The 26569-nt window shown below is 43.5% G+C and overlaps 2 protein-coding genes and 1 pseudogene across 2 annotated transcripts; 2 read left to right on the top strand and 1 right to left on the bottom strand.

The window, feature by feature from the left end:
- Positions 1-26569, top strand: part of LOC140185006 (uncharacterized) — a 686808-nt pseudogene that overhangs the window by 363206 nt on the left and 297033 nt on the right.
- On the top strand, positions 800-14178 carry LOC140185469 (probable G-protein coupled receptor 139). The gene is made up of 3 exons (XM_072238804.1): positions 800-858; positions 9978-10060; positions 13271-14178. Exons 1-3 carry the CDS (start codon positions 800-802, stop codon positions 14176-14178), a joined length of 1050 nt encoding a protein of 349 aa, XP_072094905.1.
- On the bottom strand, positions 15806-26067 carry LOC140212711 (uncharacterized). Its single transcript, XM_072283808.1, has 2 exons — positions 25890-26067; positions 15806-16750 (listed from the first exon to the last, which is right to left on the bottom strand). Exon 2 carries the CDS (start codon positions 16610-16612, stop codon positions 15995-15997), a length of 618 nt encoding a protein of 205 aa, XP_072139909.1. The 5' UTR covers positions 16613-16750; positions 25890-26067; the 3' UTR covers positions 15806-15994.

Below are 26569 nucleotides of genomic sequence, written 5' to 3'. Positions count from 1 at the left end.
ACTTGTGGGGAAATGGAAACAACGTGATGAACAGAGTAACAAAACAAACACGGGAAAATCTGCATCCGCTCGAAATACAAAACAGCACACTCAAAGTCAGATCCTGATGAAGGGTCTCGCCACGAAACCTCGACTGTTTTCACTTTTCCTCACAGAAAATGCCAGAGGAACTCAGCAGGCCAGGCAGCATCTATGAAAAAGAACAAACTTTCGACGTTTCGGTCCGAGACCCTTGTTCAGGTTCCTGTTAACTTTTTCACTCTTTTCCCGCTTTGTTTGTGTTGCCTTAGATACAAATCAGCTGTTTACAGCTGATCTCGACGGCATCACTGGCCTCACCATCCCAGAGAAATCCCCTTTGCTCCTCTCGTCCCACCCTGTTAAATTGAATCTTGGGGTGAACCTGTTTCCCCTGTTTCCCGGTTCTGATTAAACTGCCTGAACTTGTGGAATATTTTCGTCTCTGTCAACCTCTCCTGCTCCCGTCAATACCCGTCCTTTCCTTCATCATCTTTTGTTTCTCCTCCTTCTCTACCTGTAGGTTTTCCTTCTCACTGCCAACTTGAACTATCTCTCTGTAAGAGCATTTTCCTGTTTGACATTTCAAGACAAAGTCGCGTCACTTTCACTTGTTTCTCTGTGAGAGATGGAGATGCGAGTGCTGAGGGCGCGAATGAGACATCGCGAGGAAAGGGCGCGCGGGAAAGCCCGTGAGGGAGAGGACGCGAGGGAGATGATGCCACGGAGATGACGCTAGAGTGAGCGTGACGTAGAGGGCGTGAGGGAGAGGGTGCGGGCGATGGGGCGCGCGAGTGAGAGCGACAGGAGGAGACATCGCGAGGGCGCGAAGGAGAGCACGTGAGGGAGAGCGTGCCGGGGATAGGACAGGAGGAAGATGTGGCAAGATTGAGCGCCAGGGAACGGGAGTGTGAGAGAGGCAGAGAAAGTAGAGTGAGAGAGACAGAGAGATAGTGATGCGACTGAGACAGCGTGAGGGAGTCAGGGAGAGGGAGAGGGTGGGGGGAGAGAGAGAGAGAGAGGGAGAGGGAGAGGGAGGGGGAGAGAGAGAGAGGGAGGGGAGAGGGAGAGGGAGGGGAAGAGGGAGGGGGAGAGAGAGAGAGATAAATAGATGGTTAGATAAATAGTTAGATAGGTAGAAAAAAAAACAGTCCGAGGAACATTGCCGGATCTGTGGTTTCACTCTTTCACAGAGATCGGCTTGTTTAGTGATGATAAGTATTCTTTTGAATTATGTGCAGCTACTACTGTAGACATTAGTTTATTTTTTTTTTGTTCTATGTTAAAATCCTACGAGTTCTAACAAATTGCGTGGTTTCAAAACCTGTGGAGTCTCCTTTGTTTGCGAATGCACAAGTAAATTGCCTGAGCTGAATCAAAGAAGAATACAATGAATGAATTCTCATACAATGTTCATTACAAACAGGCTATAAGAAATCACATAAATACATGGGGATGTAAGGATATGACTCACACGTAGCAAACACTTTAGCGGGATCACAGACGGGAGTCTGTGTGTAAATGAGTGAGACTGCAGGATGATGCGTTACCCCAATCATACCATGGCCAAGGATGTCTCTGAGAAGTTACGGGTCATTCTGAAAGGGTCGGGTGAACAGCCAGAGGTCATGTTCCTTATTAGAACTAACAACAGAGACAAGTTCCTGCAAACAGAATTTAAGGAGTAGGGCAGAAAGTTCGGAAATAAAAACTCTCGGGTGGTGATTTGGGGATTAGTTCAGGTGCCACATGCTTGAGAGGTAACAGATGGTAAGTTGGTACACTTAAATATGAGGCTAACAATTTTGTACAGGAAGGAGGGCATCAGGAACACAGATAATTATGCTCTCTTCCAGGATAAGTGGGACTGGTGTAACATGAATTGGTTACAGTGAAGAGAAAGTAATATTCTCACAGAGAATCTTGCTGGAGCCACGCTGACGATATTTATCCTGTGACATGAGGAGGGGGTGTTGGGATCCAGAGCTACAGGTCAGTAAGTAGTATTGAGAGGACGGGGCATTATTTGTTTGGTGTGTTCAGGAAGGTTTCCAGAAACAGTATGTAGATGGTCCACCAGGGAGGGAGACATACTTGGTATGGTATTGGGAAATAAACCTGTCAAGATGATTGGAGTTTAATTCGGAAAGATTTATGGATCTCAGTTCTAGAGGGTTTCAGATGGTTATTGTTAAGAGCATGTTTGGACCTGCAGGTCGATGATTGTAAATTTGTGGAAGAATTGGGCAGGTGTCATAGAGATTTGCCTCGGAGCTGATATTACTGGCTGTTACTGGATGGAGCTAATGTTAGCTGATGTTTGACATGTGAGAGTCACCAACATCATGCCGATCAGTATTTAGTAGTTCCCTGTGGCTGTGAGGAGGGTAGAGAAGGACAGGGATAGTCAGGTACTTAGGGTGATGAGAAATATTGTATTTGTTTTAAAATGTAAAAGGCGTCATACGTAAGGACGAGGAAGATTAAATTGGACAGGGTCTTGGAAGAACATACAGGAAGCAAGAAAGAAGTCACACAGTGAATCAGAAGAGTGAAGAGTTACCAGGAAATGTCCTCATTCAGGAGGATCAATCAGAATCCCAAGGCATCTTATGCATACACAGAAAACAACAGTGGAGTGGGGAGAGGACAGGACCACTCAAGGACAAAGGTGGGAGTTTACACCCGGAGGCAGAGTTAGCATGTGAGGTAGTAAATGAACACTGGTGTTCACTCAGTGTACAAGGAGGAAAGCGTGATGAGAAAGGCGGTATGGTGATATTCTCCAGCGTGTTCATACTAAAGAGGAGGTGCTGTTGGGTCTCTCAGACCATTTAGGTGGGTAAGTCCTTTGGGGGATTTAGACCATTGGGGGGACACAGACCACATGCAGTTAAATGTGATGTTTAAACTGCCGGCACCGTACTGTAAGAACAGAAATCTTAACAACATCTGACCCGTACTGTAAGGGAACGGACTGGTCTATCTCTGGTGTAAGCATATCCTGCATATGTGACTGCACAAGAATAATCAACATTTGACTACAGAGACAGTGAACTTCACAATATCTAGAGCTTCACTACCAGGACACAGACCAATAAAACTCACAGCACTGTGCAGTGAGCACACGGTCCTGTACACACCCAGCACTGTACTCCACCGTTAAACACTTCAAGCACAGGGAACTGTACAAACGTGATATTGGACTGCAATTCATGAACACTATCTATCCCCTCAGTCCCACTGGACATCTCTCAGGATGTAACAGAGAGTTGACAAAGAAGAACCTTGAATGATGTGTGCTTCAATTTGCAAAGGTTTTTGAAATGCTGCTGGCAGAAAGAGGAACAGAAACGTAGGCAGATTCTGTAAAGTTGGAAAGAGTAGTGTGTGGCTGTAATTTCCCCAACATCTACTCAGATTTTCTTAGTGTAGAGGCTCCGAGGAGTGGAATTTGTTGGCATTCTGGAAATACTTACCAGCATTTACAGCCTATACTATGTCAGTTTCAGCAGATTTAGCGTGTGATCTAAAACTTTGATAATGTTCTCTAGATATTTAGTGGAGAATAGCCTGACTGGTCTGGTTTAGAAACACCAACGCCCTTGAATGCAATAACAATTGAAATACTGTGGATGCAGCCAGTCCATCACAGGTAAAGCCTTCCTCACCACTGAACACATCTACAAGGAGCGCTGTCACAGGAAAGCTGCATCCACATTCAAGAACCCATCATCCAGGCGATGCTCTCTTCTCCATGCCGCCATTAAGAAGGAGTTACAGGAGCCTCAGGTCCCACAGCACCAGGTTCAGGAATAGCTATTAAACCCCAACGATCAGGCTTTGGAAGCAGAGGGGATAATGTCACTCAGCACAACAATGAACTCGCTCTCAGGGAATCCACAGCTCATGTTCTTGATAGTTACAGCATATTTATCATCCATTTTGCTTTGCTTTTTGTTGACTTACACAATTTAGTCTCTTTGTTGTCTGTTCTACATTGGTGATTTGCCAGTCTCTGATGTGTGCAGTGTTTCATTGATTCCTTCTCGTATCTTTGTATTTACTGTGCACGCCCGCAACAAAATGTATATGTTGACATTTGTACTTTAACAATACATTTACTTTCAACATTGAACTTCACAGAAAGTATCTTGTGAGGATAGGTGGAGTAAGATAGGGCTTTTCTCTTTGGCAGGAAGCAGGATGAGAGGGGACTTGATGGAGGTATACAAAATGATAGGAGGCATCAAATGAGTGGAAATCCAGAGCATGTTTCCCAAAGGGGATCTCGCTAAAACAAGGAGGCCCAATTTTAAGGCGATTTGGAGAAAAGTGTGTGTGTGTGTTTGGGGGGGGGGGGTTGTGGCGGGTGGGTTGTGCGGATGACTGAGGATAACTTTTAAGCACAGAAAATGTGTGGAGTTTACTGCTAGGGATGGCGGTAAAGGCAGATGCATTAGGGACACTGAACAGTCCTTGCACTGGGCATGACCCTTGCAATTGATGAATTTCAGTGGGAGATCATTTTGATAACAGTCATCCTCAAAGATGGATACAATCTTGAAGGATTTTGCTAAACTAAGGGCAGCTAATGATCACATACCACCTTGTACTTCCTGCTCACCTTCTACTGCCTTCTTATCCTGACTGATGGAATGAAGGGATAGGTAAATAGGGGGAAACAGCGGAGAATGATTAAATTATAATCAACCACCTTGTGGGCGCCTTAGCTTACTGTTTTGGACAGTCAAAAAGAAGCTTTACCCAGCAACCGGTGACGTACTAGACATTGTTCTCTAAAGATTGGCAAAGGCTCAAATAAGGAGCAATCTGATCTTGCAGAAGGAGCTCAAGGTATAGCTAAATATGGGAGGGATGAGGTAACGCCTAGAATGTTCTGGAGAAAGGGGGAAGGTTCCGAACGAGGAACTGATGGGCTAGTTTTGGCTTAAGATAATTATAACTAACTTACCAATGATTATCTTACACCTAGTTGTATTTTAGCATGTGATTAAAATGATTCTAATGTTGTCTGAACTTGTAATCGTAAGATTTCCTGCTACCTGATCAATGTTATAAATTGTGGAGAATTGTGTAATTCGGGGGCAGTTTCTGGACTGGTTCCTTTGGGAGGTCAGTCTGTAACTTCCCCCATAGCATGCTATGAGTAGAGAATAAAGGTTTGAAAAGAATTACGTGTGTCAGTGTATTTGTAGTACAATTCCTATTGCATCGGGTCCGATCAAGTACGACAGTATGATTGTCGCCATTTTGACGCGCGCGTGTGTGTGTGTGTGTGTGTGTGTGTGAGAGAGAGAGAGAGAGAGAGAGAGAGAGAGAGAGAGAGTTTTCCCGTGCTTGAAAGAATGAGAAAGAGAATCTGAGAGTTCCCATTTGGATTCAGGAATGTTTCCAGTAACTGGTGTGTCTCGAAAGAGGGGTCACAGTGATGGGACGAATATTCAGATCAGAACAAAATCATTTACGCAGCAGGTAGTGAACCTTGGGAGCTCACATTCCACTCTTGTGTTTGAGAGAGACATTTACAAATTTAAATGTACAATTTAAAATGAACAAAGTAAATGTATTGTCAAAGTATATCTATGTCACCATGCGCAATCCTGAGATTCATTGCTTGAGGCAAACTCAGTAAGTCCAAGAATCAAGACTGAATCAATGAAAGACCAAACCCAAGATCATGGACATAAATACAATGTGCAAAAGAGAACAAACTATGCAAATACAATATAAAAAAAGGAAATAATAAATAAATAATAATAAATATTAAGAAGAGAGAGAAAAAAAAATAATAAATAAATAAGTAAATAAATTACAGTATACATATATTTAACAGATTAAAAATATGCAAAAACTGAAATACTGTATATTAAATAAGTAAGGTAGTGTCCAAGGGTTAAATGTTCATTTAGGAATCGGATGGCAGAGGCGAAAAAGCTGTTTCTTCATCGCTGAACGTGTGCCTTCAGGCTTCTGTGCCACCTACCTGATGGTAACAGTGAGAAAAGTTCATGTCCTGGATGCTGGAGATCCTTAATAATGGACGATGCCTTTCTAAGACACCTCTCCCTGAAAATGTTCTGGATACTTTATAGGCTAGTACCCAAGATGGAGCTGACTACATTTACAACTATCTGCAGTTTCTTTTGGTCCTGTGCAGTAGCACGCCCCCCCCCCCCCACTCCCACCCGCATACCAGACTGTGATGCTCACGGTCAGAGTGCTCTCCATTATACTTCTATAGAAGTTTTTAAGCCTATTTGTTGACATGCCAATTCTCGAGTTTGTTCGTCTATAAATACTTCAATAATTAATACAATATGAATTTTGACCTCTAGATGATGCACCCTTAAAAAATCTATATAGCTAAGGTGAAAGAATATTAGAAAAGGATTTGAAAAAATTCTACTGTGAAACCATTCGAACCAGGTGCTTTACCTGAATTCATCGAAAAAATAGATAAAGATCCCACAGAATGTGTACAATATAGGCCTATAACTTTGCTGAATGTAGATTCCAAATTTTTTTCTAAAATATTAGCGGCCAGATTGGAAAAAGTATTGTCTCAAATTATTTATGTTGATCAGACGGGTTATATTAAAAATCGTTGTTTTTTTTTAATATTAGGAGATTAATGAATATTGTTTTTACTCCTTCACCTTGAACTCCAGAACGTGTCATTTCACTAGGTGCTGAGAAAGCGTTTGACAGGGTTGAATGGACGCATTTATTTAGTTCGACGTTTATATCTTGGACTAAATTAATATACTTTACCCCTTCGGCGTCGGTATTTACCAATAATCAGAGATCTCCTATTTTTCAGTTGTTTGGCGGCAGCAGGCAAGGTTATCCTCTTAGTCCATTGCTGTTTGATATTGCTTTAGAACCCTTGGCCATTGCTATTCGTGAATCAACTATTATATTTGTTGTCACTCGTGGGAATGAAACACCTAAGTTATCACTATACGCTGATGATTTATTACTATATATTTCTAACCCCGAAATTCCGGGCACTCCTATCCTTGCTTGATAAGTTTAGTAATTTTTCGGGCTCTAAATTGAACCTTAATAAAAGTGAACTTTTCCCTTTAAACATGCAGGTTCCAATTTATAGATGTTTACCATTCAGACTGCTTAATGATTATTTTACTGATCTGGGTGTTAAAATTACTAAGAAACATAAGGATTTATTTAAGCATAACTTTTTTTTGCCTTGAATTGATCAAATTAATCACATTTTTATTAAATGGTCGCCATTGTTTCTCTCAATGCTTGGTCGAATTAACGCTATTAAGATGATTCTCCTACCAAAACTTGTATACTTGTTTCAAGCATTACCAATTTTTATTTCTAGATCCTTCTCTGATACTTTGGATTCTAAAAATCTCTTCATATATATGGCAGAACAAAAATCCTAGATTAAGTAATAAATATTTACTGAAGTCTAAAGAGGGCGGTGGTTTGGCTTTACCAAATTTTAGATTTTACTATTGGGCAATTAATATCCGATATTTAATATTTTGGACACAGGATTTGGATATAACTTTACGCCCGCAATGGGTAAACCTGGAATGTAAATCTCTCCAAGGGTTTTCTTTGACTTCCATTTTAAGGACTTCTTCACCATTTGTTAGTTCTAAATTAAATAAACAAATGGTTAATCCAATAATTAAACACAAAATACAAATAAGGTTTCAATTTCGTAATTTTTTTTGGCTTGACCCAATTTATTTCATCAAGCCCTATTACGTCTAATTTTTTCTTTCAACCTTCTATTATAGATCAAGCTTTTTCGGTATGGAAAATGAAGGGTATATTTAGCTTTCGTGATCTATTTTGGAAAACTGTTTCATATCGTTTGAACAGTTATCTAATAAATATAATTTGCCTAGATCTCACTTTTTCAGATAATTACAAATTAGAAACCTTTTAAATATTAATTTACCCACATTTCCAACTTCACATCCAATTGATATTATGGAAAAATTCCAAGTTTAAATCCTTTTCAGAAGGGTTTAATAGCATTCATTTATCATTTGAATTTGAAAATAAATTCAGGTATATCTGACAAAATTAAGACTGAATGGGAAGGAGAACTCCAACTTCCTTTACCTATAGAAAAATGGGGGAAACATTTCAATTAGATAACACGTCCTCTTCATGTGCTAAACATACATTGATACAATTTAAGGTGGTACATAGGGCACATAAGTCTAAAGACAAATTAACTCGTTTCTATGCAGGTATAAGCCCAATTTGTGATCGATGCCATTATGAAGTTGCTTCCTTGACTCATATGTTTTGGTCTTGCCCTTTCTTACATAAATATGGGAAAGATATCTTTGATATTATTTCTACTGTTTTGCATATTAATTTACAACCACACCCTGTTTCTGCAATATTTGGGTTACCAATGATGGATGATAGTTACTTCTCCCCTTCATCCTGTCGAATGATTTTTTTTTTTAACATTAATGGCTAGAAGATGTATCTTATTGAACTGGAAAGAGGTCAATCCCCCTACTACATTTCAATGGTTTTCTCAAACTACATCTTGTTTAAATTTAGAGAAAATTAGAAGTGGCACCTTCGACCCTTCCATTAAATTTGAAGAAACTTGGAGACCATTTATTCAACATTTCCATATGATATAATTTGACCTTCTCGAATCCTTTTTTTTTTAACTTATAATACACGTATAGAGGAGTGGAGTTAACGACATTAATGATTTTATCTAATGTAATATGTTAGCCTGTCTTTTATTTTTCTATAGTCCTGTTTTCAGTTTTATTTAGTTTAGGTTAATATTGCTTAGTTTAATTAATATGTCTTTTTTTTTCTTTTCTAATTTGTTTTTTTTTAGATTTTTTCTCATTTATCCTTCTACCATGTTTAATTATATTTAGAGTCTGGGAAACTTTATACATCTGTATTATTACCAATGCAATATTTGCAATGCCAATTATTAATAATGTCATCCCAATCTCTGTTTATTAATAGTGTTGCTATGTTTATAATTTTGAAAATTAATAAAAAGATTGGAAAATAAATTTTGAACTCTGTTCTTGCTTTTTTTTAAATGGCGACAGCCATTTTGTGAACAGTTTTATGAACAGTTGTGAACAGATACATGGATGGGAGGTGTATGGAGGGATATGGTCCGTGTGCAGGTCAGTGGGACTAGGCAGAAAATGGTTCGGCACAGCCAAGAAGGGCCAAAGGGCCTGTTTCTGTGCTGTAGTTTCTATGGTTTCTATGGTTTCTATAAGTTTGAAATGATTCTTGCTCTGGGATTATCTCATGAGCAGGTGGTGGTGTCTGCTGATTTGGAGCTGTTACAAGTCTCAAGGTTGTTTCATTTGTACATGCATTAATAATAAATGCAGTTTGAATCTTGACCTCAGCTCTTGCTTCTTGATGGTTGAGGTAGACATTTTGTGAAGTGCTTGAAATGAGAGTTCGAGGGCACCTGCAGTTTTCGGAGACAGATGGGAAGGTTCTAAACCAAGGGGGATGAACTGAATTGGATACGGACACGAGTATATACGGGCAGGGTCAAGCAGAGACGATGGATCTACCCCCCCCCCCACACACACACACAGAAACACACTGACACACACTGAGACACACACACACACACACACACACACACACACACACACACTCACACACACACACACAGAAACAAAGACAGACAAATGCACAGAGACACGGACACACACATACGCACACAACCACACTTTCTTATCTCCGTTTCCAGCTCTCTGCCGTGTTCTTTGACACATACGGGGTGATAGGATTAGACTGCTGTGTTTGATGACCATGCGTTATGGTTAGGGATAGGTCCTGAACGAGCCCACAGATGTTCTGATTGTGACTAAGTCACTGAAGATATTAGAGGGTTGCGCGGACGTGAAAGTGTTTATTCATCACCACAGACATTTTCTTGGAGACCCTCTCGGTAGAGTCCCCCGAACACAAACTGCATTGCGAATTTATAATCTTGAGGAGAATGGTAACAGTAGGTGATTCAATACTATTTCAAAAGCTACAATGACATAATTTACTTCAATATTCTGTGTTTGACAAATGGTTCCTTTGAAGTACATATTTACAGTAAAAGCACATTTAATTGTTAAGACACCTCGGAGGGTTCAGTTACCTTTGTTGGGACAAACTAACTCCCACAAATGTCTAAATAGTAATTCAGAAAATTAAACACAAACTGTCACCGCGGGTATTGCAGCTGTCTGAGGTAATCGGCTTGTAAATACTGTAATGTGAAACCCTTTATTTTTAAATCTGTTGAATCTGTCCCTGTGGAGTAGCTAAATGGCATTAAAACCACAGGCATGTGCTGCCTTAACATTTCACTCAGAGACACCGCGCAGGGGGACAAGTCACTGGACAGAGACAATATCTGCAATGTTGGATAGGTACGAGCGTGTGGCGAAAATGTTGTACGTGTTCATTGCCGTCATTGGAGTTCCTGGTGAGTGAGCAGAGCAATTCATGTTTGGTATTTCTGAGTGTTAACCGGCGTGAACCTGTTTATGACAATTTTACAAGTTTCCCACTTGATGACCATTACAAAAATAATCGACAGAGATATCGATCCCGTCAGCTCAACACTCTCATGCTCAGTACGTATTGATAAGTGGAATTAAGCCTCTGTCTGTCTTTTAACTCACGGGATCGACTTGAACGATGTTCTTTCCTTTAATGACACCATGTCCAGATTTATCCCAGTGTAGGGGAGGGGAATCTCCCCGTAAAGGGTTGACTGCGGGGGGGGGGGGGGGGGGGATGGTTACATTGTGAAGTTCCCTCTATAGAACATAGAACATAGAATAGTACAGCACAGTACAGGCCCTTCGGCCCACAATGTTGTGCCGAACCTCAAACCCTGCCTCCCATATAACCCCCCCCACCTTAAATTCCTCCATGTACCTGTCTAGTAGTCTCTTAAACTTCACTAGTGTATCCGCCTCCACCACTGACTCAGGCAGTGCATTCCACGCAAAAAACACTCTCTGAGTGAAAAACCTCCCTCTAATATCCCCCTTGAACTTCCCACCCCTTATCTTAAAGCCATGCCCTCTTGTATTGAGTAGTGGTGCTTTGGGGAAGAGGCGCTGGCTATCCACTCTATCTATTCCTCTTATTATCTTGCACACCTATATCATGTCTCCTCTCATCCTCCTTCTCTCCAAAGAGTAAAGCCCTAGCTCCCTTAATCTCTGATCATAATGCATACTCTCTAAACCAGGCAGCATCCTGGTAAATCTCCTCTGTACCCTTTCCAATGCTTCCACATCCTTCCTATAGTGAGGCGACCAGAACTGGACATAGTACTCCAAGAGTGGCCTAACCAGAATTTTATAGAGCTGCATCATTACATCGCGACTCTTAAACTCTATCCCTCGACTTATGAAATCTAACACCCCATAAGTTTTCTTAACTACCCTATCCACCTGTGAGGCAACTTTCCGGGATCTGTGGACATGTTCCCCCAGATCCCTCTGTTCTTCTACACTACCAAGTATCCTGCCATTTACTTTATACTCTGCCTTGGAGTATGTCCTTTCAAAGTGTACCACCTCACACTTCTCCGGGTTGAAATCCATCTGCCACTTCTCGGTCCACTTCTGCATCCTATCAATGTCTCTCTGCAATCTTCGACAATCCTCTACACTATCTACAACACCACCAACCTTTGTGTCGTCTGCAAACTTGCCAACCCACCCTTCTACCCCCACATCCAGGTCGTTAATAAAAATCACGAAAAGTAGAGGTCCCAGAACAGATCCTTGTGGACACCACTAGTCACAATCCTCCAATCTGAATGTACTCCCTCCACCACCACCACCCTCTGCCTTCTGCAGGCAAGCCAATTTTGAAGCCACCTGGCCAAACTTCCCTGGATCCCATGCCTTCTGACTTTCTGAATAAGCCTACCGTGTGGAAACTTGTCAAATATCTTACTAAAATCCATATAGATCACATCCACTGCACTACCCTCATCTATATGCCTGGTCACCTCCTCAAAGAACTCTATCAGGCTTGTTAGACACGATTTGCCCTTCACAAAGACATGCTGACTGTCCCTGATCAGACCATGATTCTCTAAATGCCCATAGATCCTATCTCTAAGTATCTTTTCCAACAGTTTTATCACCACAGACGTAAGGCTAACTGGTTTATAATTACCCGGACCACCCCTACTACCTTTTTTGAACAAGGGGACAACATTCGCCTCCCTCCAATCCCCCGGTACCATTCCCGTGGACAACGAGGACTTAAAGATCCCAGCCAGAGGCTAAGCGATCTCTTCCCTCGCCTATGGAGCAGCCTGGGGAATATTCCGTCAGGCCCCGGGGACTTATCCGTCCTAATGTATTTTAACAACTCCAACATCTCCTCTCCCTTAATATCAACATGCTCCAGAACATCAACCTCACTCATATTGTCCTCACCATCGTCAAGTTCCCTCTGATTGGTGAATACCGAATAAAAGTATTCATTAAGTATCTGAGATATTGATCAGAGAAAACCCCTAGTCCTGTATTTCACCTCTCCCTGTGGAGATCACAGTCGGATCCCGCTGACTGTTGGTCAATAATTGGGTCCGATCACCTGGATCAGAGTCCTTGGATCTGCTGACAAGAGTTATCAAATTGAACTGCGCTGTGGAATTAATCCTTAACGGACGCGCTCAGCCTCCGGTTACTAAGTTGTCGCTACTTTCCCCTGAGATCCGTCGTAAATCGGGACAGCGTTTCGTCCTGAAGACGGTCTCGGCCCGCATCAAGAGTTTGTTCAATTCCATGGATGCCGCCTGCCCTGCTGAGTTGCACCAGCATTTTGTGCGTGTTACTCCCCTCTGTATCGCTTCTCGGCCCCCTCAGATGCTGAGTTTCCAGAGACCTGGTGAGTCACGGTTAAATCGGTGAAACCGGCCCCATCAGCGACTGGAATCGGGATCAGCACCGATTGTTCTTCTCCATGTCGCTCGTTCTTATCGCCGACGATTGCCGACTCATCATCTTATCTGCACACTGAAGAAGGCAGGTTAGAGACAGTGTGACCCGTGTCTATTGTTAGATTAGCAGCCGCTCACAGAGTCTAGCACTCCTGAGGTTCAGCTGAAACACGATCCCTGGTCAATTCCCGGAAAATAAATTCAGTTATGCCCACTGTCTGCCCTCTCTCTCTGTCTCCCCCTCTCCAGTGAATTTAGTGGCGATTGTGATCCTGTCCCGGGGAAAGTGCGGCCTCTCTACCTGCACCACTCGCTACCTGGTGGCCATGGCAGCGACCGATCTACTGACCATTGTCACCCAGGTCATTTTGTATCGAATTAATGTGTATTACTTCCCGTGGAGTTTTCTGAGCATCACCCCTGTGTGCAGTGTTATCGAAGTCCTGACGTTCACAGCCACAGACTGTTCTGTCTGGTTCACCGTCACTTTTACCTTTGATCGGTTTGTCGCCATTTGCTGCCAGAAGCTGAAAACAAAATATTGCACCGGAAAAACTGCGGCTGTGGTTCTGACAACAACCGGCGCAATGTGCTTTCTGAAACACGTCCCCCGGTACTTCACACTCGAACCCAGAGTGATCATCGGCGACGTACTGTGGTTCTGTGTGATGAAAGACAATTACTTCACCGACCCCGGGTGGGTGGGATATGACTGGTTCGATACGGTTTTAACTCCGTTCCTGCCTTTCGCTGGGATCCTGCTGCTCAACGCTCTGACAGTCAGACACATTTTAGTGGCCAGTCGGGTCCGTAAGGGTCTGAAGGGTCAGAGCAAGGGGGAGAACCGCAGTGACCCGGAGATGGAGAGCAGGAGGAGGTCTGTGGTTTTACTCTTCACCCTCTCCGGCAGCTTCATCCTCCTGTGGATGACATACGTTGTAAATTTCATTTATTATCAGGACTCAGGAAAAGGATTCGATTTCAATGATTCTGAACGGATCTTTCAGCTCGTCGGGTTTTTGCTGAGGGATTTCAGCTGTTGCATCAACACATTTATTTACGCGGTGACTCAGTCAAAATTTAGGGAGCAGGTGATCAGCGCGGTGAAATATCCGGTCTCCTCGGTGCTTCAGTTGATTAATAAAGCCGCGACCTGAGCACAAGCCAGAGGCGGCCGCAGTGTCTCCAGTCCGGGCTGTGGCTCCTCACAATCACCGCCTGATCTCCCAGATATTAATCCCGGGCGGATTGTTCCATCGACCGGCAGGTACGGGACATTAGGATAGTGTGTCGGGGGTGGGGGGGAGGATAAGCAAAACATCGTTCTGGAGACTGATTACAGTCCTTCATTAGGCCCGCCAGATGTCAGTCACAGAACTACTGCAGAATGCGCACATCCATTAGTCTGTGGATATGTCCATCTAATCCGATTCCGCCTACCAACCTCACAGTCCGACGTTACAAGACGGCTGCGGTCTAGTCTGATGCTGGTTGGCTAATCCAATGACAATCACAACAGTCTCCGCCTTCCCATTTAATGATTGGCCAACGTGTTGAAGTAGGGCGGGCTTTGCATAAACGGCGATTGACACTCCAAATTGAAGTCGCATTTACGCGACTACTGAACTGAGGTGTGGTGTAGAGAATTGGGAAACAACGCTTACTAAAAGCTAAATTACCCCCCAAATCCCCATAGATTGTACGTAATGAAACACTGTATCGCAAATTAAATTAAAGACACTCCCATAATTTAAGAAATTTTTCAAATGAAAGCTTTCAAACAACAAAGATTGTAGTGAAGCTGCATTTGATTTCCTTCTGCCTGATATGCTTCACCCTGAAATAGTATCTGTTCAACTGTTTCAAATGACAAAACCGACAAGACTCGGAATCATGTGTTCCAAAAAAGATAGAAGAAATACTCAATCGTACAATATACAATTCTCAGTCCTTTCAATATAATCCCCCCCCTTATTGTTTTATCCCTTTTCCAATAGACCTAACTGTGATGTTCTCTGCAAAGTTGTCTCCTCCCATGCCCATTATCCCAGCAGACCTGCAATTCTTACCACACCATCCCCTTAACTTCTGCTTTGCTCAGTGGAAGGTCTTTATCCACAGTTGAAATTTGAACAGCTGTTGTAACTAAAGCTCTAAGTGCAAGGATCCATAACAAGTGGACAGAGAAACTAATACTCTCTGTATGAAATAATGTTTGATCAATTTCCAATAGTAAATCTGACCGACTGCTAGAGTAACCTGTTTAAGACTCATTAAATCCGAAAAGGCATTGAACACTTTACATAGTCAAATTTCCTCCACCCACTGTAATTCTATTTTATATACTGATAAATGATTGGTAAGTTGTTTATTTATCGTTACCTGTAGTTCAGGCACAACAAACAGCTACATCAACATTCATAGTTGACCTATACTTTGATTCTTCTGTAAGAATGGTAACAGATCATGATAATTTTGCTTCATAAACTGAGAACCAACAGACTCTCAGGCATAACAGAATGCTTTGACTTTATTAAACTGTGTAACCTGAGACCAACTAGTCATAGGGAGAAGATGGTGTTTCAGAGAACGTGACAGTGAGCATTTGCGTAATCCAACAATCCCATTTTCCCAGCGTGATGAGATCCCAACCTCCTAAAACTAAAAACACTCTTCCTGTGATGCTCCCAACAGTTCTCTTACACAACTGCAACAGGATGATCATTTCATTGTCCAGTCAACTTAATCCAGTGTGTTAACATTAACTGCAATCTCCACAATTGATTAGATTAGATTGGATTAGATCAACTTTATTGCCATTGTGCCGAGTACAGATGCAAAGCCAATGAGATGCAGTTAACATCTGACCAGAAATGCAAAGAAGTGTTATTTTCAAAATAGCTGCAAATAAAAAAGTGCTACAGCACACAAATATAACAGTACTGAGACAGTACAACATGGATGTAATACTGCTTAGCGCTGTGATGAGAGGTTCAGCAGTGTCACAGCCTCAGGGAAGAAGCTCTTCCTGTGTCTGCTGGTGCGGGAGTGGAGGCTCCTGGAGCGCCTACCGGATGGGAGGAGAGTAAAAAGTCCATAGTTAGGGTGAGATGCATCTTTGATAATGCTTTTCACTCTGCCCAGGCAGCGTTTATGGTAGATGTTCTCAACGGTGAGCAATTGGGTGCCGATAATCCGCTGGGCAGTTTTCACCACACGCTGGAGTGCTTTGCGGTCCGAAACGGTACAACTGCCATACAACACTAAGATACATTCGGTGATTATGCTCTCAATGGTACAGTGGTAAAAGTCCATCAGTATCCTGGGACAGAGGTGAGCTTTCTTGATGCTCCACAGGAAATAAAGGCGCTGTTGCGCCTTTTTCATCAGGATGGCGGAGTTCAGGGACCAGGTGAGATCCTCGGAAATGTGGACACCAAGCAATTTTAAGCTTGATACACGGTCCATTACAGTTCCGTTGATGTAGATGGGGATGTGAGTGTGACTCTTAGCATGCCTGAAGTCCACAATTATCTCCTTGGTCTCCTGGGTGTTAAGGGCCAGATTGTTGTCGGCACACCATGAGGCCATGTGCTGGACCTCGTCTCTGTAGCCCGTCTCGTCATCCCCTCTGATCAGGCCAACCACCGTGGTGTCATCTGTGAAGTCGATTATGGAGTTAGAACCATGTAGAGGAACGCAGTCATAGGTTTCAGTCGAAGCAAGCAGCTGGGAAGAAGAGAGTGAAGAAATCGGGTAAAAAAAAGTCATTTTTTTTAAACACTGCTCGGGGAGAAGGGTCTGCACTGCGCAGGCGCGTGACGTAGCGTGCCAAGGTTTAAAAGCAGACCACCATATACAACGGCCATCGCCGGAGTGGACTGAGTCAGAGTGGGACGGCTTTGGCTCAACAGGCTTCGGCAAGAACAGGCAGAGGCCGGGGTAGGTTCTGGCAAGTTTCTTTGTTCAGATTGTTGGAGTAGAGAGAATGGCAGGCAGGATGTTGGAATGCTCCTCTTGCAGGATGTGGGAAGTCAGGGAGCCCTCTGGTGTCCCGGACAACGACACCTGCAAGAAGTGCATCCAGCTGCAGCTCCTAACAAACCATGTTAGGGAACTGGAGCAGGAGCTGGATACCTGCGGATCATTCAGGACAATGAGGAGAGTAGAGATAGTAGCTACAGAGAGGTAGTTACGCCTAAGGAGCAGAGGACAGGAAATTGGGTCACTATGAGGCGAGGGAAGAGGAAAGGGCAGGCAGAGCAGGGTTCCCCTGTGGCCATTCCCCTCAACAACAAGTACACCGCATTGGATACTGTTGGGGGGGATGACTTACCTGGGACTAGCTGCAGTAGCCGGATCTGTGGCACTGAGTCTGGCTCTGCAGTGCAGAAGGGAGGGTGGAAAAAGAGGACAGCGGTAGTGATAGGGGACTCGATAGTTAGCGGTGCAGATAGGAGGTTCTGTGGTCGTGACAGAGAATCCAGGATGGCTTGTTACCTCCCGGGTGCCAGGGTCAAGGATGTCTCTCATCGCTTGCATGACATTCCGAAGTGGGAGGGTGATCAGCCAGATGTTGTGGTGCACATCGGTACCAATGACATAGCAAGGAAGAGTGAGGAGGTCCTGGAGAGTGAGTATGGAGAGCTTGGTAGGAAGTTGAAAAGCAGGAGCTCAAGGGTGGTAATCTCAGGATTGCTACCTGTGCTACGTGCCAGTGAGGGTAGGAATAGGATGCTCTGGAGGATGAACAAGTGGCTAAGGAAATGATGTAGGGGGCAGGGTTTCAGATTTCAGGATCATTGGGACCTCTTCTGGGGCAGGTGGGACCTGTACAAGAGAGACGGGTTACACTTGAACTACAGGGGGACCAATATCCTTTCAGGGAGGTTTGTTAGTGCTTTTGGGGAGGCTTTAAACTAGATTTGCAGGGGGATAGGAACGAGAGTGCCAGAGCTGACAGTGTGGCTGGGGTGAAAATAAATGTTAAAAGTTCAAGCAAATCCGCTAATAGAAAGGTTGTGAATGGTGGTAAAAATATTCTGAGGTGTATATATTTCAATGCTAGGAGTATTGCGGGGAAGGTGGATGAGTTGAGGGCATGGATTAACACATGGAATTATGATGTTATAGCAATTAGTGAAACTTGGCTACAGGAGGGGCAGGACTGGCAGCTTAATATTCCAGGGTTCCGATGTTTCAGATGTGATCGAGGCAGAGGAATGAACGGTGGGGGAGTGGCATTGTTTGTTCGGGAAAATATTACAGCAGTGCTCTGGCAGGACAGATTAGAGGGCTTGTCTACTGAGTCCTTATGGGTGGAGCTGAGAAACAGGAAAGGTATGGCCAGATTAGGGGGATTGTATTACAGACCACCCAATAGTCAACGAGAATTAAAAGAGCAAATCTGCAGAGAGATAGCAGACAACTGCAGGAAACATAAAGTTGTGGTGGTAGGGGATTTTAATTTTCCATACATTGATTGGGACTCCCATACTTTTAGGGGTCTAGATAGTTTAGAGTTTGTAAAATATGTTCAGGAAAGTTTTCCAAATCAGTATATAGAGGAACCAACTAGAGGGGATGCATTATTGGATCTCCTGTCAGGAAACGAGTTAGGATAGGTGACGGAAGTCTGTGCAGGGGAGCGGTTTGGTTCCAGTGATCATAACACCATTAGTTTCAACTTGATCATGGACAAGGATAGATCTGGTCCTAGCGTTGAGGTTCTGAACTGGAAGAAGGCCAAATTTTAAGAAATGAGAAAGGATTGAAAAAGTGTGGATTGGGACAGGTTGTTCTCTGGCAAGGATGTGATTGGTAGGTGGGAAGCCTTAAAAGGAGAAATTTTGAGAGTGCAGAGTTTGTATGTTCCTGTCAGGATTAAAAGCAAAATGAATAGGAATAAGGAACGTTGGTTGTCAAGGGATATTGCAACTCTGATAAAGAAGAAGAGGGAGTTGTATGACATGTATAGGAAACAGGGAGTAAATAAGGTGCTTGAGGAGTATAAGAAGTGCAAGAAAATACTTAAGAAAGAAATCAGGAGGGCTAAAAGAAGACATGAAGTCGCCTTGGCAGTCAAAGTGAAGGATAATCCAAAGAGCTTTTACAGGTATATTAAGAGCAAAAGGATTGTAAGGGATAAAATTGGTCCTCTTGAAGATCAGAGTGGTCTTTTATGTGTGGAACCAAAGGAAATGGGGGAGATCTTAAATCGCTTTTTTGCGTCTGTATTTACTAAGGAAGCTGGCATTAAGGGAAACAAGTAGTGAGATCATGGAAACTGTACAGATTGAAAAGGAGGAGGTGCTTGCTGTCTTGAGGAAAATTAAAGTGGATAAATCCCCGGGACCTGACAGGGTGTTCCCTTGGACTTTGAAGGAGACTAGTGTTGAGATTGCAGGGGCCCTGGCAGAAATATTTAAAATGTCGCTGTCTACAGGTGAGGTGCCGGAGGATTGGAGAGTGGCTCATGTTGTTCCGTTGTTTAAAAAAGCATCGAAAAGTAATCCGGGTAATTATAGGCCGGTAAGTTTAGCGTCGGTAGTAGGTAAGTTATTGGAAGGAGTACTCAGAGACAGAATCTACAAGCATTTGGATAGACAGGGACTTATTAGGGAGAGTCAACATGGCTTTGTGCGTGGTAGGTCATGTTTGACCAATCTATTGGTGTTTTTCAAGGAGGTTACCAGGAAAGTGGATGAAGGGAAGGCAGTGGATATTCTCTACATGGACTTCAGTAAGGCCTTTGACAAGGTCCCGCATGGGAGGTTAGTTAGGAAAATTCAGTCGCTAGGTCTACATGGAGAGGTGGTAAATTGGATTAGACATTTGGCTCAATGGAAGAAGCCAAAGAGTGGTAGTAGAGAATTGCTTCTCCGAGTGGAGGCCTGTGACTAGTGGTGTGCCACAGGGATCAGTGCTGGGTCCATTGTTATTTGTCACCTATATCAATAATCTGGATGATAATGTGGTAAATTGGATCAGCAAATTTGCTGATGATTCAAAGATTGGAGGTGTAGTAGACAGTCAGGAAGGTTTTCAGAGCCTGCAGAGGGACTTGGAACAGCTGGAAAAATGGGCTGAAAAATGGCAGATGGAGCTTAATACAGACAAGTGTGAGGTATTGCACGTTGGAAGGACAAACCGAGGTAGAACATACAGGGTTAATGGTAAGGCACTGAGGAGTACAGTAGAACAGAGGGATCTGGGAATACAGATACAAAATTCCCTAAAAGTGGCGTCACAGGTAGATAGGGTCATAAAGAGAGCTTTTGGTACATTGGCATTTATTAATCAAATTATTGAGTATAAGAGCTGGAATGTTATGATGAGGTTGTATAAGGCATTGGTGAGGCCGAATCTGGAGTATTGTGTTCAGTTTTGGTCACCAATTTACAGAAGGATATAAATAAGGTTGAAAGAGTGCAGAGAAGGTTTACAAGGATGTTGCCGGGACTTGAGAAAGTCAGTTACAGAGAAAGGTTGAATAGGTTAGGACTTTATTCCCTGGAGCGTAGAAGAATGAGGGGAGATTTGATAGAGGTGTATAAAATTATGATGGGTATAGATAGAGTGAATGCAAGCAGGCTTTTTCCACTGAGGCACAGGGAGAAAAAAAACAGAGGAGATGGGTTAAGGGTGAGGGGGGAAAAGTTTAAAGGGAACATTATTGGGGGGGCTTCTTCACACAGAGAGTGGTGGGAGTATGGAATGAGCTGCCAGACGAGGTGGTAAATGCGGGTTCTTTTTTAACATTTAAGAATTTTTTGGATAGATACACAGATGGGAGGTGTATGGAGGGATGTGGTCCATGTGCAGGTCAGTGGGACTAGGCAGAAAATGGTTTGGCACAGCCAAGAAGGGCCAAAAGGCCTGTTTCTGTGCTGTAGTTTTTCTATGGTTTCTATTTGTCGGAGCTGTTGGGGAAGGTGTAAACTAACTTGGCAGGACAGGGTGGGAATCGGAGTGAAAAGACTCAGATTAAGATGGATGGTAAAAAAGTAAAAGCAGCGTGCAGTCAGACTGTCAGGAAGGGCAGGCAGGTGTTGGGACTTAGATGTAGCCAACAAATCATTAGGGATGCAAAATCAGAAAGGACAGCAAATACAGTACTCAAGGTGTTGTATCTAAATGCGCGTAGTATAGGAAATAAGGTGGATGATCTTGTTGTTGCAATATTACAGATTGCCCGGTGTATGTTGTGGCCATCACTGAATGGTGGCTGAAGGATGGTTATAGTTGGGAGCAGAATGTCTCAGTTTACACATTATATTGGAACATTGGCAGAGGGGGTGATGTGGCTCTACCGGTAAAGAATGACAACAAATCAGTGGAAAGATGTGACAAAGAGTCAGAAGATGTTGAATCACTGTGGGTTGAGTTAAAAAACTGCAAGGGTAACTGGACATTGATAGCAGTTATATACAGGTCTCCCAACAAAGCAAAAATTAGTGGGAAAATAGACGATTGGAACAGTTTTAAAAAGCTACAGAGAGCAATTTTAAAAAATTAGAAATTAAAAATTAAAAATAATTAGAAGGGAAAAGATGAAATCTGAAACCAAACTAGCAAATGATAACGAAGTGAATAGGAAGAGTTTTCTCAAGTATGTTAAAAATAAAAGAGAAATGACAGTGGACATAGGACCGCTAGAAAATGAGGCAGGAGAAATAATAACAGGGGACAGGGAGATGGCTGATGAACTAAATGAGTATTTTGTGTCAGTTTTCACTGTGGAAGACACTAGCAGTATGCCTGATGTTGTAATGTGTGAAGGAAGAGAAGTGGGTACAGTTACTGTTTCAAGAGAAAGGTGCTCAAAAAGCTGAAAGACCTAAAGGTACATAACTCCCCCGGACCAGAGGAACTGCACCCTAGGGATCTGAAAGAGGTAGCACCAGAGATTGTTGTGGAATTAGAAATGATCTCTCAAAAATCAATGGACTCTGGCATGGTGCCAGAGGACTGGAAAATTGCAAATGTTACTCTACTCTTTAAGACAGGAGGAAGGCAGCAGAAAGGAAATTATAGACCAGTTAGCCTGGCCTCAGTGGTTGGGAAGATGTTAGAGTCAATTGTTAAGGATGAGCTGATGGAGTACTTGGTGACACAGGATAAGATGGTACAAAGGACAAGACAGTATAAAGTCAGAATGGTTTCCTTCAGGGAAAATCTTACCTGACAAAACTGTTGGAATTCTTTGAGGAGATTACAAGTAGGATAGATAAAGGGGATGCAGTGGATGTTGTGTATTGGGACTTCCAGAAGGCCTTTGACAAGGTGCCACACATGAGGCTGCTTACCAAGTTAAGAGCCTATGGTATTACAGTAAAGTTACTAACATGGTTGGAGCATTGGCTGATTGGTAGGAGGCAGCAAGTGGGAATAAAAAGATCATTTTCTGGTTGGCTGCCAGTGACTAGTGGTGTTCCACAGGGCTCGGTGTTGGGACTTCTTTTTATTCTGTATATTAATAATTTAGATGATGGAATAGATGGCTTTGTTTCCAAGTTTGCTGATGACACGGAGATTGGTGGAGGGGCAGGTACTGTTGAGGAATCAGGTAGGATGCAGAAGGACTTAGGTAGATTAGAAGAATGGGCAAGAAAATGGCAAATTAAATACAATGTTGTAAAATACCTGGTCAGACACTTTGGCAGTAGAAATAAACGAGTGGAATATTTTCTAAACGGGGAGAAAATCCAGGAATCTGAGCTGCAGATGGACTTGGGAGTCCTTGTGCAGAACACCCTGAAGGTTAACTTGCAGGTTGAGTTGGTTCGGTGATGAGGAAGGCAAATGCCATGTTAGCATTCATTTCAAGAGGTCTAGAATACTAGAGCAAGGAGGTGATGCTGAGGATTTATAAGGCACTGGTGAGGCCTCACCTTGAGTATTGTGAACATTTTTGGCTCCCTCATCTGAGAAAAGATGTGCTGGCATTGGAGAAGGTCCAGAGGAGGTTCACAAGGATGATTCCAGGAATGAAAGGGTTATCATACGAGGAATGTTTGATGGTTCTGGGTCTGTACTTGCGGGAATTCAGAAGGATGAGGTGTGGGGGGGGATCTCATTGAAATCTTTAGAATGCTGAAAGGCCAAGACAGTAGATATAGAAAGGATGTTTCCCATGCTGGGAGTGTCCAGGACAAGAGGGCACAGCCTCAGAATAGAGGGGCACCCTTTCAAAACAGAGATGCGAAGAAATTTCTTTCAGCAAAGGGTGGTGAATTTGTGGAATTTGTTGCCACATGAAGCTGTGAAGGCCAGGTCATTGGGTGTATTTAATGCAGAGATTGACAGCTTCTTGTTTGGACATGACAGCAAAGGTTACAGACAGAAGGCCAGGTTCTGGGATTGAGGAGGAGATTTAAAAAAAAAAGGATCAGCCATGATTGAATGGTGGAGCAGACTCGATGGGCCAAATGGCCTAATTTTGCTCTTGTGTCTTATGGTTCTTATACTGTACCTGGACTTTCAGAGAGCCTTTGATAAAGTTCCACATAGGAGATTAGTGGGCAAAATTAGGGCACATGGTATTGGGGGCAGAGTACTGACATGGTTTGAAAATTGGCTGGCTGACAGAAAACAACTAGTAGCGATTAACGGGTCCCTTTCGGAATGGCAGGCGGTGACCAGTGGGGTACCGCAGGGTTCAGTGCTGGGACTGCAGCTGTTCACAATATATATTAATGATTTAGATGAGGGAATTAAAAGTAACATTAGCGAATTTTCCGATGACACAAAGCTGGGTGGCAGTGTGAAATGTGAGGAGGATGTTATGAGAATGCAGGGTGATTTGGACAGGCTGGGTGAGTGGGCAGATGCAGTTTATTGTGGATAAATGTGAGGTTATCCACTTTGGTGGTAAGAACGGGAAGGCAGATTATTATCTAAATGGAGTCAAGTTAGGAAAAGGGGAAGCACAACGAGATCGAGGTGTTCTTGTACATCAGTCACTGAAAGCAAGCATGCAAGTACAGCAGGCAGTGAAGAAAGCTAATGGCATGCTGGCCTTCATAACAAGGGGAATTGAGTATAAGAGCAAAGAGGTCCTTCTGCAGCTGTACAGGGCCCCAGTGAGACCACACCTGGAGTACTATGTACAGTTTTGGTCTCCAAATTTGAGGAAGGACATTCTTGCTATTGAGGGAGTGCAGCGTAGGTTCACAAGGTTAATTCCCGGGATGCCGGGACTGTCATATGTTGAAAGATTGGAGCGACTGGGCTTGTATTCTCTGGAATTTAGAAAGCTGAGAGGGGATCTTATTGAAACATATACGATTATTAAGGGATTGGATACGCTGCAGGCAGGAAGCATGTTCCCGCTGATGGGTGAGTCCAGAACCAGAGGCCATGGATTAAGAATTAGGGGTAGGCCATTTAGAACGGAGTTGAGGACAAACTTTTTCACCCAGAGAGTTGTGGATAAATGGAATGCTCTGCCCCAGAAGGCCAAGTCTCTGGATGCTTTCAAAAAAGAGATGGATAGAGCTCTTAAAGATAGTGGAATCAAAGGTTATGGGGATAAGGTAGGAACTGGATACTGATAGTGGATGATCAGCCATGACCACAGTGAATGGCGGTGCTGACTCGAAGGGCCGAATGGCCTACTCCTGCAGCTATTGTCTAATGGACTATTTTCTAAATGGAGAGAAAATTCAAAAACTGAGATGCAAAGGGATTTGGGAGTCCCTGTGCAGGACTCCCTGAAGGTTAATTTGCAGGAGTCTGTGGTGAGGAAGGCATATGTGTTGTCACCATTCATTTGAAGAGGACGAGACTACAAATGCAAAGATGTAATGTTGAGTCTTTATAAAGCACTGGTGAGGCTCACTTGGAGTACTGAGAGCAGTTTTGTGTCCCTTATCTTGGAAAGGGTGAGCTGAAACTGGAAAGGGTTCAAATGCAGTTCATGAAAATGATTCCAGGATTAAATGGCTTGTTATATGAAAATCGCTCGATGGCTCTGGGCCTGAATTCACTGGAATTCAGAAGACTGAAGGGTACCCTAATTGAAACCTATTGAATACTGAAGGACTGTGATGGAGTGAATGTGGAGAGGGTGTTTCCTCTGGTGGGTGGGTCTAAGACCAGAGGACATAGCATCAATATAGAGGGGTTCCTTTTGGAGCTGAGATGAGGAGGAATTTCTGTAGCAGAGAGAACTGAGTCTGTGGAAATCTTTGCCCCAGGCAGCTTGGGAGGCCAAGTCATTATGTATATTGAAGACAGAGGTTGATTGATTTTTGATTGGTCAGGGCATGACGGGATACGGGGTGGGGGGTGCGGCAGGAGATATTGTAGCTGCAGACAGGAAAAAATTGATCAGTCATGATGAAATGGTTAAACAGACATTATAGGGAAAATGGTCTCATGGTCTAATACAAGAATAAAGATCTCCTCTGAAGGTATGTGGGGTCCTGTTGAGGGCCAACATGGAACACTGTGCACAGGTCTGGTCTCCTTCCCAGAGACAGTCTATGGGATAAAGGGAATGAAGGATTTTCCCAGATTGACTTCAGGGATGTGGTTGTGTCCTCAGAGAGATTACACTGACTGGGCCTGTCTCAAAACTAGAGAAATGAGAGGTGGTCTGACTGAGACAGACACAGTTTCACAGGGTTTTGACAGGGTGCGGAGAAATTTCCTCACTCAGATTGTGGTGAATATTTGGAATGTTCTTCACAAGTTTTCTAAATTCAAAAAGCCAAATTTAAGGGCTCTGCGATGCTGAGAACGTTGCAGGAAAGTGGCGCTGAGGTCAAAGATCAGGTGTATTCTGAGGAAAGGGTAGGACAGGCGCAACGGGCCGAATTGCCACGTCTGCTCCTGTTTCTTATTTTCTAAAGCACGAGTTTACCTTTGTGCCTTGTTTTCCTTTGGATTTCAGCCATTCGGATTGCACAGGGGAGCGGTGAGAGCTCCGGAGATCAATCGGCAGCCGCTGCGGGGCAGCTCCCGTCTCCCAGCAGCAGTCCAGGCAACAGGCCCCGATCCTCGGCGGGGAAAGGCCGGGCGTCCTCCGTGTAGCTGAAACATATCACGGAATCTCCGCCAGTCTCTTCAGCTCTGCCTTCGAAAGGATTCAGGACCCGCCGGTGTTGCAGCCGAAACCCGAGGCGCAGCTCCCAGTCTCCGGCCTCACTCGGTCCCGGTTCCAGACTCCGGCCCGCTTCCAGCGCTCAGCGTCCCGCCCACTGACACCCCTCAGCCACTGAGAACATCCTTCTCCCAGCAGTGATCGCTGATTGGCTGAGAGTTTGTCTGAGAACGGGCTGCTACTGGGAGCTGGAGATGTCAGTCTCAGTTCGTTTTCAGAATCAAAGGAAGTCCCCCGAAACTCAAATTTAAAAGTAAATTTTATTATCTGAGTACATATAAATCACCACGTACAACCCCGAGAATCATTTTCCTGCAGACATACTTAGAAAAAAGTATAGAATAGTAACCACAGCAAAATCAGGCAGTGAAAGATCAACCAGAGTGCTGAAGGTAACAAACTGTGAAAATGCAAATATAAATAAATATCGATAAATAATG

The sequence above is a fragment of the Mobula birostris genome, chromosome 20 (genome assembly GCF_030028105.1).
Source record: "Mobula birostris isolate sMobBir1 chromosome 20, sMobBir1.hap1, whole genome shotgun sequence".
NCBI lineage: Eukaryota > Metazoa > Chordata > Chondrichthyes > Myliobatiformes > Myliobatidae > Mobula > Mobula birostris.
This window is presented reverse-complemented; position numbering and strand designations above follow the sequence as displayed.